At 45.5% G+C, this 13,314-nt stretch overlaps 1 protein-coding gene across 1 annotated transcript in view; it reads right to left on the bottom strand.

Moving 5' to 3' along the window:
- Ccn (cellular communication network factor protein Ccn) overlaps nt 1-13,314 on the bottom strand; it is a 291,840-nt gene that overhangs the window by 106,627 nt on the left and 171,899 nt on the right. The window contains exon 3 of the mRNA XM_084603039.1: nt 11,625-12,163. Within this exon, the coding sequence (XP_084459165.1) occupies nt 11,625-12,107 (483 nt within the window). The 5' untranslated portion in view covers nt 12,108-12,163. The remainder of the gene's footprint in view (nt 1-11,624; nt 12,164-13,314) is intronic.

The raw sequence follows: 13,314 nt of genomic DNA, 5'->3' as shown, positions 1-13,314 counted from the left end.
ATGTTAAAGGGAGTGGCACACATCGTTTGGTGTAGCTATCAGGTCTGACGACACCCACGCCAGCGAATAACAGAGGGCCGGGACACCGTATAGATCGCGCAAAGAATCGTTACGAAATACTGCGCTGTGGTTACGAAAGTAGCGAATTCGCAGCTGTCTGCCCGCATAGACCTTAAAGGAGCTGCATCGTGAGAAGCACCGCAAGGTTCACAGTACCGCTTTATAGGTGAAATTAACGTGCAGACAGCGATAGTCCAGACTTTTGCCTTCTGCAGAGGATTTTATCTTCAGGGTAACACTTCGTAGGAAGGCTAAGTATGGTCATTTGGTAGGAGCGAACTTTGTTAATGTCTGAAGCGACAAGCTGTTGTTTACATTCAAGACGATATTTACCTTTGCTGCAAAAATTTTGGGCAAAGTCGAAATAGTTACCAAAGCGTTGTGTGACTTATAGTTGTTAAATACAAATGCATTAGAAAACCCTCTATAAGTGCCTGACCTCTTCACCGACCTTCCGCCCGTCAGTACGAGTGCGTTTTCTCGGTGTGCGATGGGGAGTCTCTAGTTTGTGAAATCCGTAAACTTTCTTTAAAGTTGAATAGCTTGATCAAATAAGTGCCGGGTGAGGATGTCAATAAAATACAAAACAAAAGATGAAATCATCATCCTTGTCATGGTGCAATTGATTAAAATTACTTAAGTAATCATTATTAAATCATTGAAATTATTTCAGAACAAAGGCCTTAAGTGAGCCTAGCGAAATAAATACAAGAATGAACCCAAAATTTGGCACCTGTAATAGTTTGCGTTAAATATCGCATTACTTTAGTTTCGAAGCCTGCGCAACAGCTAAGGAGAACGAGTTGTCAGAAATAAGGCAACACGTGGCGGGCCTTGCATGATATACTTAATATATTGGTCACCCAAGCGTACATACCGCGTTCAGTGTCAGTAAATATGGCTATAACGACTCTCACTCTGGTCCGTGGACATATTTTGGCCAACGTTATGGGTGGAACCACGAAAACCACCACCTGGTATCCGCGCCTGCACGGTAGGTATGTGGCACGACGAAGACAGCGGCGGGTATACGGCACTGCCTGCTAGTAGAGGCTAGCGTGCTCTGCCGTTGTAGCAATGCTACTAGTTCGTTTGTTACCACGTTTCTTTTGAAGCGAAAGGTTCACTACGCCATGTAAAGCCAAGGTCGCCGTGCGCCGTAACCATGGCAACCAGCTGCGCCCTTAATATATCGCCTGTGGTCGTTCCACAGGCGTTCCGCCACTGCGCTCACTACAGAGACGAGGAGGATGGCGGCATCCCAGCAAATACGCGCGCCTGCGCAGAGAGAAGTGTAGTTTCCACACTAAAGCCTCTCCACACTGCACATGCGCCCGCCAAAGCGGAAAGCTGCTGAGTCAAGGGGGAAAGAATGGCGCGGAGGTTAGGGCTACACTCGTGTATCGCCATGATGATACTCCCATTAAATATTTTTACTTTGGTCGCACAAAATACTCTAAAAAGTAAACCTATACAAAATTAAAGAGCAGAAAAATGCTTTAACATTTTATTTATTTTTTTTTTTTAGTCTTAAAAGTTGAGTGATATAATTGGGAGATTGAGAATAGAGGTACAAAAGGCTTGGGGGAACCTAAAAAATACCATGCCCCAACGCAAAGTGCGAGCCGACTGGCGAGATTTATAATAAGGGTTTCCCCGATGCAGCGGAGCCGCATCGATTACTGCGCCCCTACGGCGAACCATGAAAAGGCGTTTAAATATATAGAAGCTATAATAACGCTATTTTATTCACTAGTGCACCCCTTTCTCTCTTTTTGCTTTCACTCCCACCTTCCTCTCTTCCTTACGGCGCGGGTCATGCATCCGCAGAGCCAGTTTGACAGATACTACGCCTTTCCTTTCCTCTGAACCAATTATTATTATTATTCAGACACCACGAAATCGGCCAGCCTTAGTCAATCCAGGCTGAGCCGGGAAGTCTCAGTTGAACCTTCCGCACTTTTTCATGTCTGGTCTCTATGGCAACCAAACGAGGCGAATTCGCTAAGCCTAGCAGCTCGGTAAATCCGGAACCAATCAGAAAATATGAGTTTTATCGCTAACATTTAGTAACGCGGACATCTGTAGACAAAGGAGAAGATTCTTACGCCTTTCGTTTGCCGTGAACGCACGACATCGTGCAGCAGTAACGAATAATTAGTGGTAAGGCGTGAGCGGACGCCGCTTGGCTGGACGCAGCCATGTTGCTGTAACCAAAGCAACCCAAGGCTCCAAGGCGGCTTGGGGCGAGCGCTATATCCGAAAAATAAGCGTCTTGCGCTGTCCAGTGGGAGCCACGAAAACGATGCTAAAAAGCGCCCTCCAGGCGCCTGTTGCACAAATCCCCGGCGTTGTCATCCGAATGCATGTCATCGGTATGGATCCACTGCTTTAGTTTGCGTCATGTACGAATTAAGAGGATTTTTGGCTTTCAGGGCCATCGCGATGTAAAAAAGGCAATAAATAAACCAATGTCAGGCATTAAACGACGTGCAGGGATCGGAGATGAAGTCTCGGCAGTCTCGGCGCGTTGCCAGTCGATATAGCCAGGCAAGTGTCGCGCAAATTCGTGGAGCTCTACGAAAGCTTTACAGGCAACTAAGCCTAAGCAGGCGCCTTTCCTTTCCTCTGAACGAATTATTATTATTATTCAGACACCAAGAAATCGGCCAGCCTTAGTCAATCCAGGCTGAGATGAAGTCTCGGTAGTCTCGGCGCGTTGCCAGTCGATATAGCCAGGCAAGTGAATACACGAAACTCAATACACGAATGCGAATACACGAAACTCAAACATGGATAGGCAGCGTAAATAACACTTCTGAGGCACAAACTATCTTTGCGACAGGCACCTTGCGCGGGCCGTGCATAGGCTGCTGGGAATTGCTTTCAATGCATGCTTGTTCCTGAACTTGTAAGTTTATCCTGCGCTGGTTTTTGCTTTTGTACGCCCCGTTTAGCGTGTACGCGCTCGTTATGTTCGGAAATAGAGAGTCCACGTACTGGAAAGCCACACACAAAGTTCAAGCTGGGACTTCAAAAACGTTCGAATCATGCGGCGGCAGTAGTTGCGGTGTTTGTCGTTAGGTACAGATATCAGTGAAGGCACGCTGACCTCGTTCCGCTGTTGAACTGCCAATCGCATTTACCGTATGTGCTTGCATCTTCAGAGCCAGACACTTTGCCTGTTGGCGCAGTGGTGACATCGCACATTAGAAGTGCGCTGCCAATTCAGGAATGCGTGGTGCATGATGATAGAAATACTATTGCCGACTGCTGACTAACTGTAAATCTGCGCCAAATGCCTTCTATTGCTGTTTCCTCTTGAAAGTGAATGGCTGTTTTCATTAAGATGTCAAAACGTTTTAAGTGAACTCTAGTTTGCCGTCCTCACATTTTGTTGCTTGACGTACATACGTGCAGTTTTTATACTTGCGCGGCTACCGAAAACCATAACATAACGAATGGTTTCCCTCACAAATAAAAGCGCGCGCATAGCTGGCTGTACTCTGTATATTTCAACTTTGAGCCGGTGGTGCTGCCAGCGCAGGGTGAAAGGCGTTTTTCTTGAACCAGAGCATGCATGCCCCCCATCATGCATGCATAATCGCCCGTAGCAATCACACCATAGCCCCGCTTCGGGCGGCTATGCAAGAGAGTAGTACAGTCGAACATTGGAACTGTTAACTTCTCCGTGGCACCCTCCCAGCGCCCACGCGGACGCCCGAAACCGCCAGAGAAGCCAAAGCTCGCGCTGATACTCAGTGGGCCATGCAAAAGAGGGCTTACCTTCACTCGAAAGCTAAAGAACACAGCAAACACAACCGTTTACTTTCACATGACATCGTATCAGTTATTTTGCCTAGTAGGTGCAGTGCGTACGCAACGCGCTGGACCTCGATCCGCGCTATGCCATCTACCATTGTTTGATGTACCGAGTTTCAGCACAATGCTACCATCGTGTGAAAAAACATGATGCCGAAAGGAATCGGGCATTTCTTTTCACGTGTCAATACTGTTGTTTTTTCACTTCAAATGGTCTCACCACCTGCGTTCTTTACCGGCTGTATTTGTACAGATTTTCACGTCTCGCTCGTCATGGTTCCTCACCACCTTGTCCAACCTTATAACTTACACACTCGCATACACCTGTCAAACGAACTAGGAAATTATTGAATTGCGCCACAGCATCTTTACACGCACCGCACCGCACTGCGATCTGCGACGCAAGCGGCCTCCATAGCCCCTATTTTTCCAACGTTGCCAGGTTGGTACGCCGTAATTTGCGCTAGATCTGGCCCAAAAGTCTCGTGGAAAGTGCTGGCTGCAATGCGCGAAGTACCATCATGGCTGAGAACACGATTAGCAAAGGAGTGGAGAGGGTTTACACGGGAGTGCCGCCGTCGCATTCGCTATAGTCTTGGTTGTAATAATTTTATGGACCGAGTGGAGCAGGAAAGCGTCTGCCGGCGTCGCATACGTAGGGTATGAAAGTGGATTCCGCCTACAACGGCGTAATTTTGACCACCTAGGGATCTCAAACGTGCACTGACAACGCACAGCACGCGGACGCCCCTCCATTTCACCTCCTTCGAACTGCAGCTGCCGGAGGTCGGCTTAGCAGCCGGGTACTCTGTTTGAGTAGCCGCTTTCGCTCCCCATTCGGTTCAGCGGCGTTGAACCCCTTTAGTTTTTGCAGCAGCTCTAAGCCGTGCATTTCATTTTCGAAATTCCCCGAAGAAGGGGGTACTACTTCATGCGGAGGCTGCCAGGCACTAGATATCTTGGTTGCTAACAGCCCGAACTGCTACACCTCGAACGAAAAATTACAGGGGTGTGCTTACATCTGCTTAAGAGCGGAAATTGTAAAAGCCACTTTACAGGACTGTTCTCACTAACTGCAATCGTCATTGTCCTCCCTGCTGACATCACTGCTGCTGTTATTATAATATCAACTAAATGCACCCTCATTATCTACTGCCATCATTCTTACCAATAACTGCAATGTCATTATCATCCTAATATCATCATTATCATTATGGCTAACTGCATCGTCATTGTCATCGCTACTATCGTCCTCACGCTAGGCAAGGAGAATTACGACAAAGTTCTGACGACCTCGGCGTGGTGATCTGAGAGATAGAGGTTCGATTCACAGTGGAGATTACTCTTTTTTCTATAGTGCTAGTTCGTGCAAACATTTCCTGCGAACATTTCGGCCGCCTAATGCCATGAGATGCTTTCGCCATAAAATCCTACTGGACATCCAAAGGATGACTATCCCTTGAGCCGAAGCTAATCTGCCGTGAATAAATTGTTGATCAACTTATTTTCAGCTAGCGCTGGCGTGGGCTCATGACCTGTATGCAAGATTCCAGGGAAATATTAAAAAAACATTTTTTTTTTTTGCTTTCCTGAAACTCAATTCTAATCCGGCAGAAAAATATGCACTCAACTGCCGCTTTGACTGGTTTAGTCAAAGGCAAACACAAGGCGCCCCTGGAGAAACATGAGCATGGTCGCCACATCCTGATGTCGCGCGCGGCGGCAACATTGTATTGTAGGTGTTCAAAATGACGTTTGCATGTGAAGCCTAATTTTAAATTGCAAAATCAGCCCATTATTACGACCACTGTGTTGATTGTTCCAGAGCACCGTTCATGTATCTTCTGATCTACTTGACTTCCGCACTAATAAGCTGGTTTATCGTTAAAAAAAAGAGACCACTGGGGAGATTCGTCAGCTCAGCGGCATTTTTTTTCATGGTATTTCCATTTTTCTTGGGAGGAAGGGGTGGGTGCTTGCAGGGCTCTTGATTTTCGTGGCGCATGAATTTCAAGATTACAGAGGTGCACGTAAGTCTGCTTACGTGAAGAATTGCAAAAATATTGCAAGTTCCATGCCTAGTTCCGCTGTGAGTTCTGCGTTTTGTTGCCTAATACTTTTGCTTAGTCGCCATTGTTATTGGTCAAATTCGGATGAGGGTGAACATGAGGGGTCAAGGGTAAAATTATCGGATGGGCCACATAGCCACCACTGATTTGGCAATACTCAAATAAGATTACACATCACGTTTGGTCAAATTCAGAAGAAGTCGAATTTTGAAGGTTCAGGGAGGCCACATTTCTGGGGTGGCACACATAAGTATGAAGCCCATCTCTGAACTGGCCATGCTAGAATTAGGATATACACCGTTTTTGGTCAAATTTTGCCCATGTGCAATTATTGGATCCGAGAAGCTAAATTTTAGGAGTTTTCCACCTCAATTTTCAGGTCACCACTAATTCGGCCACCGTCGAATTATGTTCGACCTCAAGTTTGTGGAAATTCTGAAGAGGTCTAATTTTGGTAGTCCAAGGGCCAAACTTTGCTGGGGTGCCCATCCGAATTTGGAAGCGACCATCGATTAGTCATATTCTCATTAGATTTGATACTAAATTTGGTACTATTACGTGAAATAATTACCCGTGCAGTGAATCCTTCAAAGGTCATGCGGGCTTGCTCTGACAACACATTCTGACGACGTTTTCAAATGACGGCCCTCATGAGACAAGAAATGCTTTCGCATTCAAAAATATTCACAACACAAATATTAGGAGAGAACTCTAAGGGAAAGCAGAGAAGTGGGGAAGTAGAATGTAGTAATGTGCTGCCAGCCTATCATGCACAATAGAGACTTTACAAATCTCAGTAGATTTCGGTCATGCTCTTTATTTTTTCGAACTGCTTTTTCTCCGTGTTAAAGCAAATTTTCTAGTACCAAATTCTCAGAAGAGCTGCCGCTTGGTGGGTTTTGCCAACGCTAACCGTAGCAGCAAGATAGCCTAAAATCAAGAGATGTAAGGTATGAGCTGGTGGTGTGATGTCATGAAACTTGGAGCTGATTTTTGAATGAGCCAGAGTATGCACGTGCAGTCCGTTTATCTGTCACGCTCAAACATATTTGCTGATTTTAAGTGTTGAGCCACAATGTTTGCGCGATCAAGTCTACAACATCTTTTTTTTTTTTTGTATTGCAGGCAATGAAGGAGCAAGGGCTGTCGACGACAAGAAGCAGGATATTTTGTGTGGTATTTTCGCTGCTTCGTATTTGGTTTTCGATAGTACGCGGAACCAGGTGTTATAAGGCGAGGGCAGCTTACGCGTGCGTAACGAGAGCTCCCTGCTAGGCTCTCAACAGCTGGAACCACAAATAAGCCGGTTCGTCCAGGAAACAAGGCGACGCTGAAGTATACAAGTTGAGAAATGGTCCGTGTTAGGGTGATTCGAATGTGCGTGGCACTCCGACTTCGTGCAAGCGCTAAAAGGATCTGATTACGGATTTTACAGTGAGGTTTATTGAGGTGGTCCTATAAACTCTTTGCGGGGGCAGATCAATACCGTTATTGGAGGTCGCCCTACTGTTGCTCAACTGGGGCCACACGAACTAACCCCGCAAAGAAACGTGATGAAAGGAACTTTCCCCGCGGTGCGGGCAAGTACCTTCGCTGCCCTGGCATAGCTCGAAAACGGTGTAACCAGTCGAAGCGTGCTTGAGGTTTAGCTGCCGCGCATAAATTTTTAATGTATTTTCAGAGCAGCTCGATGAGGACGAGTATATTTCACTTCCGTAGCCTTACTATACTTTTAAGCTTGTTAGTCATTATAATCGCTCCCGCTCATTTACTTCATGGTGCTCGACTACACACGGGGCAAACCTGGCATGGACCGAGTGACACTCAGCGGTGGAAAGCATTAGAAATGTCCTGTTTTGCGTCAGCGTCTTCATTTCAAAAGTTCGAGTGCTAGTGTGGGGTTCTAAGGAAACGGAGGATTTCGGGCAACGTGAAGGTTACTTCAGCATTCTCCCACGGCGAACTGAATATATCCTTGTTTAAACAGTTGCGTCTCTCCGGATAGTTTTCGAATGAAGAATTCATGGATCAATTAATTTGGTGCAAATACAGTAACCTTGAATGTCGTGTTTATCGCGTAAAATTTCGGAATTTATTAATTCACTCATTTCTAAAGGCTCATGATGTGACGTTCAGCGTGTGAGCATTTTGTTCTTGCGATTCTTTGCGAAACAAATGTGCTGCTACACAGATCATCGGAAGAAGTAACTCGTTTTCTGTTTACTTAAGGTATCTTAGTTTGTGATGCACTTGGGGAAAAGAAACGATGGTTAAAGAATTGAATTGAACTCCCGTACTCCTCCCTTATATAAGTCTCGACCATCACAGATCGTCATGCTCCTCCTCGCTATCCCTACACCCGTCATGCTCATCCTCTCAGCGAGCTCTAACTGCGCTTCAGTGCACCACTTCAGGGGTGCAGTCCTTGCACCACTTCTACTCGACCCCCCCCCCCCCCCCTTCCCCCTCCCTTTGCCGTGCGTAAGAAACCGTAGTAACCTTTCGCGCAATATTTTTTGTCAGCGATAAGGTCATCTTGTTATCTAATTCAATTCATGTCGACTCCTTATTCACATTTCCATCTTGCTTGACTTCTGCAGGTATCTGCGTCTCATCCTCAGAAATCAACTGCGTACAGCATGAACTGCTGAACTTTCCAGGCGCTCTTCTTGAATTAGCAACTCGGAGAGCGCCTCACGTTAGCTCCTAAAATAAAAAAGGCTCATTCGCATGCAGCCACTAAGGTCACGATAACAGGCAGATACTCCTGCCTAGAGCAACGAACCACGAGTAGCGCAAGCGTATTTCTGAACGTTTTTAAATACTTTCTCAAAACTGTAAAGGGCATCCAAAAGTGCAATATTTTTGTAGCAACGATTACGAATCAACAGCGGTAATTTCAACCCCTATACATGCTTTCAGTCATGGTGAGGAATACACTAGCGTTACAGTCAAATAGTCACAATGTCCAAGTGTTACGGAGGGACCACTAGCCCAAGTTTCAAAACAGACCACTGGAACAAACACGTGATGCCATCCATGCGCCATGGCAACAAGAACAAGAACGGTTGCGCGAAAAGGCACGCGAATGACATTACCGTGACTAAAAGGCTCAACAAGCTCCATTCAATGGCAGTCGGAACGACGGCTTCGAATGACTAGTTTTGAAGTTTTGGCCATAGCACCTGACTAGCGCTACAACCGCCCGACTGAGCAGCACACAAATAGGCTGTGATTCTGCTTAAAACGTCAACAATAGCATATCACGGAAATTGACAGGAATAGCATTAATGAAAGATTTGAAACTGATCAAGAACAGTGGATGCGGGATAACACATGGATGCTAACTAGAAATACAAATAAAGAGAGATAGACTTTCCGGCTCGGCGTCTCTCGTAGCCTGAGTCGCTTTGGGACGTTAAACCCCACAAACCAACCAGACTTTCCGGCTTGCCGAATTGCTGAAATAGGTATTCGGAAATCATTCAGAAAGGGGCACAATTCAGAGAAAAAAAAGGAAGTGTACGAAGCAGTTTCCTCAACGAAGGAGCATAAACATGCACCTTAAATGTAAACGCTATTTACTTTCCTTTTCATATTGACAAACTGCCTCTACAATCGAAGAAGACAGGCCAAAACGCACCGGTGTCGCACGTTATCCTTATTACTGTGTCAACCCCCCCCCCCCCCCAGTGCGACACAACTAAAAAAAAAAAAAAAAGGTAAATGCACTGGAATATTCACATTTCTTTCCGCGACAGTTTCAGGCATTCCTAATTGTTTCAGCAGAGAAATGTCAAGCATTTATTCTAAATTGCGTTAAGAATTTTATTTTTCAATAACATTGTCACTGCGATTAATAGCTAAGCGAGCGAGAAAAAGAAGTGAATCTTGAGCGTATCGTGTAAGGATGACGGACAGAGAAAACAAAAGTGAAACGAAACTACGCAGTATTAACGTATGGTGTCGAGGAGGGAACGAGCAAGTGCGAAGTAGGCTGATATGGGCTCCGTAGCACACATATAGGTGCAACAAGTAAATAAATATTAGAAGAGGAGTGAATAAAACATTCACGAGTAAATAAGCTCACGGCGTTCCCCAAAGGCAACAGCTTCCTTCTGCTCGAAGTAGTGCAGGCGCTGAGTCGGCGAAGCAACTGATTTCGCGCACAGTGGCAGACAAGCTTCCTGCTTCATTCATTTTAATGCGCCCCGTTCAGATAGTAAAGAAAAATAAATACAACGACCGCGAAAAGAAGAAATGGATGCGATAGCGATTCTATAGAGAGAATAAGAAAGCCCTGCGAGAATGGAATCATTTTTTTTGTGTGTATGTGCCTCAAAATAGAAATAAATGAAGAAGCAAGCCGTAAACAGCTGCCTCAAAAACGGGTTGCACTTTCCATATGAAAAGGCATTCTCTCAAGCATTTTGATGCTGGCTTTTATTTTTTGTTTCCATTTAACTTTTCTGTGATTGTCTAGGATTTCTTGACGCCTTGTCGTTGCTCATGGAATTAAATCTGTATTGTTGCGAAAGAGCTTGTTTTTAACTGTTTATGTTTATTTCATTCCATTGCTGCCTCTCTGACATTTTTCCAGCTGACCAAGTTGGGTGAAGGTTTGGCTCTGACGCGTATATGTAGAACGAAATAATTATGTGGGGTCCATTCCATTCGCCTGGAATAATCATAGGCGTTCAAAGAATTCTGTAACAAAAATTGTATACTTTGCCCGTATGCTCATTCGTATTCCTCGTTCTTGCTTCATAATGTACTTTCTACTGTCTAGATGTATTTTTTTCCTCCTTACTTTAAAACTCGCATATACTATAGGGCCTAATCGGCAAATCAATCTTTTTTTTTACCATTATTTTCGCCAGCGGCTACGTTTGGTGAACAAGAAGTTGTCGCTCATATGCCATTTCATAGATGCGAACGAGACACATAAAGCTTAAAACGGTACCTGCTTAGTGTTTGCCATGCACGTACCGCAGTCAGATTATCAAAAAGAACATTTTTGCTTCTACCTGTCGATGTTGATTTGTAGTAAGGAAGTGATTATTCATTAAGATCCACCTAACCGCAGGCATACTATAAAGCGCCAGAAAAAGCTTACCAGAAACATCGTAGTTAAAGGAAAATTTGCCCTACTAAGGCGATCAAACCCAGGACCGCCTCCTTTCCGGGCAGTCACAGTACCAACTAAGCTAAGCAGGAAGGCAAGCAGATGGTAGGGCGAGAGAGAAGAGATCAATAACTCGAGGTTGGAAGTGTGTTAGTCCAAAGGTAAGTGGAAAACTCCAAGGTGGAGTAGAATGATGATTTCTGACGCATATGAGAAGTATAGTGAACGTTTGAATATACAAGAATGAGCAGTGAGTAGCATTGAAAGGTAAAAACAGCTCAAGCATGCATTACAACGCACAGTTGTGTTTAGCCAGCTGCAAGAGCTTCCAGCAAAGGCATTTTCTCCTAGACGGACATAGAGCGAAACAACGTTTTTCGACACTAAAGTGTTTCACATGTTCACGCCAGTGGGGTCACTGCACGCTTTGTATGTCACAACAGTTTAACGCTTTCAGGCTTGCCCACGCGACAGAAGACGAGAGTGCTGTAGTGAGAACACAGCAGCACTCTCGGTAATGGACATCGCAGCAAAAAAGTAGTCCTCACCCTGTGGCCTGTCCTGGTGCCGTTGACTGTGATGTTGGTCTTCCCTGCTCGGATGGTGTACTCCACAGGTACCGCCGGCGGTCTGGAGGCCACCAGCGTCGGCCACCACGAGTCTGGCTGTGAAGAGGACGTTGCCGTAGTCGTATCGCTCTCGACGGCGCCATTCGTTGGTCCTCCTTCTCCGTCCAACGTCGATACTTCTACAGCGTTGCTCTCAAAGGTGCGCGCCGCCTCCGCAGACGTACCGTCGTGTCCGGAATCACTGCCTTCAATGCAGCCGGTGCCTTCGTTACACCGCGAAGAGTCTTGCGTCGGACCAGCGTATACGGAATAGTCGAGCGAATTGTCGTCTAACTGCGCCTGGACATGGTGCGTGCATATCGCTAAACACGCCACCAGCATGAAGGTCATGTGGATTCTGAGGGGCGCATGTGCCCCTCTTTGGGAGAGAGGCCGCCTTCTAGTTGCCCTTTCTTGATTCATGGTTGAAGAAAGGAGTGAGCTCGGCCTATCAGCACAGAGCAGGTGGGCTTCAGGGCCTGAAATGATTGAGAACAGCAGGGGCAGGTTTCAGTCACTGAGCGGGCTGCGGAAGCAAAATTTCTACTTAATATTTTCCCCTGACCTAAGGTTAACCTGCATATGGGTAAAAACTTCAGTTGTGCTCAGTTTCAACTATCATAATTTAGGAGCAGCGCTTTCCTCTTGACTGCTCACACTACTACTGTCAGGTACGACCTTGCAGGCCCTGAGAAAACATTGCCCGAAGCTATATTTTGTATGAACTGAAATGAAGTTCACTTCCACAGGATGCTTAGCGCTACATTGCCGCGAATCTCTATTTTCACTTTTGTTCCTTCTGCACTATTAACATGGAAGCAGTGCGGGTATTGTTTGATCAGAGGCTACAGTACAAAGGTAAAAGGTAATGTCAGTGAATTGCTGTGCGGGTTGATAAGACCGGCGAGCTGGGATAGTTGGAATGCTTTCATTTTTAGAAATACCAGTGCAAAATGAAAGACGATAAAGAAAAGCGCCTCGTGTTTGTTCGTTCGCTCCTTTGTCCTTGCTCTTTGCGCTGGTGTTTCCAAAAGTCTCCAAAAGTAAACTGGGCTGGCTGAATCAAAGTGAAAGCTTCGTGTGATCTGCTAGCCGTCACAGTCTGGTCTCAGACGGTCCCGTGAAGTGCATGCTTGTCAGGATTTGCATTATTATATTATGTACAGCGAGGCAGTTGAAATTTTTCAATGATGCCTAAAACTCTCACGAGACAATAAATCACACGATCGTCTAAAATTGAGGTCACGGTTGTTTCTTGCGTCATACGGATGCATTCAAATCCAACTGCGTCTATATACCACATGGAAGAAGCGCTCGTAGAAATAGTTTTAGGTGAGTTCGGAATGCTTCAACACTAACTCCCAAGAAGCAGGGCATTATTAAAGTTTGCGTGCTTGTTTTTCTTGTTTTCGTTCCTGGCTTAGCGTATGACGCACACAGAACACTCTTTTCGATTTTTTTTTTTTACCCCGCTTTAATGCGACATCTTGTTGGTGTTCCTCCTGAGGTCATTGACCAGGAAGTCCTCGCACAGCCACTTCACGGCACAGCTTACCCTTAGGATATTTAAATTTCTTTACCTTACAAAAAGGTTTTTCTTTTTTTTTTTTAAGGTGTTGGTTGGGGGCAT

Source organism: Amblyomma maculatum, chromosome 5, assembly GCF_055883805.1.
Source record: "Amblyomma maculatum isolate TAMU_Amacu chromosome 5, ASM5588380v1, whole genome shotgun sequence".
NCBI classification, from domain to species: Eukaryota; Metazoa; Arthropoda; class Arachnida; order Ixodida; family Ixodidae; genus Amblyomma; species Amblyomma maculatum.
Note: the sequence above shows the minus strand (reverse complement) of the source record. Positions and strands in the feature narration are given on the sequence as shown.